This window comes from Babylonia areolata, chromosome 34 (genome assembly GCF_041734735.1).
Source record: "Babylonia areolata isolate BAREFJ2019XMU chromosome 34, ASM4173473v1, whole genome shotgun sequence".
Taxonomy (NCBI): domain Eukaryota; kingdom Metazoa; phylum Mollusca; class Gastropoda; order Neogastropoda; family Buccinidae; genus Babylonia; species Babylonia areolata.
This window is the reverse complement of record NC_134909.1, coordinates 3,953,586-3,956,085: the sequence shown is the minus strand read 5'-3', so window position 1 is coordinate 3,956,085 and position 2,500 is coordinate 3,953,586. Positions and strand designations below refer to the sequence as shown.

General features: G+C 48.7%; 1 protein-coding gene across 1 annotated transcript in view; it reads right to left on the bottom strand.

The window, feature by feature from the left end:
* Nucleotides 1-2,500, bottom strand: part of LOC143277684 (uncharacterized) — a 65,245-nt gene that overhangs the window by 27,670 nt on the left and 35,075 nt on the right. The window contains exon 9 of the mRNA XM_076582600.1: nucleotides 2,067-2,402. Within this exon, the coding sequence (XP_076438715.1) occupies nucleotides 2,067-2,402 (336 nt within the window). The remainder of the gene's footprint in view (nucleotides 1-2,066; nucleotides 2,403-2,500) is intronic.

Sequence of the window (2,500 nt, the reverse complement as noted above, 5' to 3'; positions counted from 1 at the left end):
ACTTACCCTCAGACAACAGGAAACTCACCGACGTACCCACAGACCACAGGAAACCCACAGACTTACCCTCTGACATCAGGAAACACACACTTAGCCTCTGACAACAGGAAACACACACTTAGCCTCTGACAACAGGAAACACACACTTAGCCTCTGACAACAGGAAACACACACTTAGCCTCTGACAATAGGAAACACACACTTAGCCTCTGACAACAGGAAACACACACTTACCCTCTGACAACAGGAAACACACACTTACCCTCTGACAAACGGAAACACACACTTACCCTCAGACAACAGGAAACACACACTTAGCCTCTGACAAAAGGAAACACACACTTACCCTCCGGCAACAGGAAACACACACTTACCCTCTGACAACAGGAAACACACACTTACCCTCTGACAAAAGGAAACACACACTTAGCCTCTGACAACAGGAAACACACACTTAGCCTCAGACAACAGGAAACACACACTTAGCCTCTGACAAAAGGATACACACACTTAGCCTCAGACAACAGGAAACACACACGTACCCTCAGACAACAGGAAACTCACCGACTTACCCACAGACCACAGGAAACCCACAGACTTACCCTCTGACATCAGGAAACACACACTTACCCTCTGACAACAGGAAACACACACTTAGCCTCTGACAACAGGAAACACACTTACCCTCTGACAACAGGAAACACACACTTAGCCTCTGACAACAGGAAACACACACTTACCCTCTGACAACAGGAAACACACAGACTTACCCTCAGACAACAGGAAACACACACTTACCCTCTGACAACAGGAAACACACACTTACCCTCTGACAACAGGAAACACACAGACTTACCCTCAGACAACAGGAAACACACACTTACCCTGTGACAAAAGGAAACACACACTTACCCTCTGACAACAGGAAACACACACTTACCCTCTGACAACAGGAAACACACACTTACCCTCTGACAAAAGGAAACACACACTTACCCTCTGACAAAAGGAAACACACACTTAGCCTCTGACAACAGGAAACACACACTTAGCCTCTGACAATAGGAAACACACACTTAGCCTCTGACAACAGGAAACACACACTTAGCCTCTGACAATAGGAAACACACACTTAGCCTCTGACAACAGGAAACACACACTTACCCTCTGACAACAGGAAACACACACTTACCCTCTGACAAACGGAAACACACACTTACCCTCAGACAACAGGAAACACACACTTAGCCTCTGACAAAAGGAAACACACACTTACCCTCCGGCAACAGGAAACACACACTTACCCTCTGACAACAGGAAACACACACTTACCCTCTGACAAAAGGAAACACACACTTAGCCTCTGACAACAGGAAACACACACTTAGCCTCAGACAACAGGAAACACACACTTAGCCTCTGACAAAAGGATACACACACTTAGCCTCAGACAACAGGAAACACACACGTACCCTCAGACAACAGGAAACTCACCGACTTACCCACAGACCACAGGAAACCCACAGACTTACCCTCTGACATCAGGAAACACACACTTACCCTCTGACAACAGGAAACACACACTTAGCCTCTGACAACAGGAAACACATTTACCCTCTGACAACAGGAAACACACACTTAGCCTCTGACAACAGGAAACACACACTTACCCTCTGACAACAGGAAACACACAGACTTACCCTCAGACAACAGGAAACACACACTTACCCTCTGACAACAGGAAACACACACTTACCCTCTGACAACAGGAAACACACAGACTTACCCTCAGACAACAGGAAACACACACTTACCCTGTGACAAAAGGAAACACACACTTACCCTCTGACAACAGGAAACACACACTTACCCTCTGACAACAGGAAACACACACTTACCCTCTGACAAAAGGAAACACACACTTAGCCTCTGACAACAGGAAACACACACTTAGCCTCTGACAACAGGAAACACACACTTACCGTCAGACAACAGGAAACACACACTTACCCTCTGACAACAGGAAACACACACTTACCCTCTGACAAAAGGAAACACACACTTACCCTCTGCCTCCAAAGTGCTCCCGGTCGCTGTGTCTGGAGGCATGTGCACGTGCACACAGTGCGCGACATCCCCAGTCACGTGATTCCTGTCTGGTCCAATCTTCACGACCTCGTAGCCGGCATCCACAGCTGACTGAGTGGTCATTGGGGTTTTACTCCCCGCGGAGGAGGAGGAGTAGCCGAGGTCTGACTCGGTCATGGTGCTGCCCTTGATAGGGGTGGAGGTGGGGCTGGTGGGGGGGCGGGTGGGGGCGGCACGGGCCGCCCTGCTGACGTCGTTTGGGCAGTTGACGTGTCCTTGCGGGGACTCTGGTGTGACGTCAGATGGACAGGCCGCTTATGAAAACCACAGGCCACGACAGCGTTATTAGTGATTGGATTATAGTTGTACAGCTCGAGACTGGGTTACAGTTGTACAGCTCGAGACTGGGTTA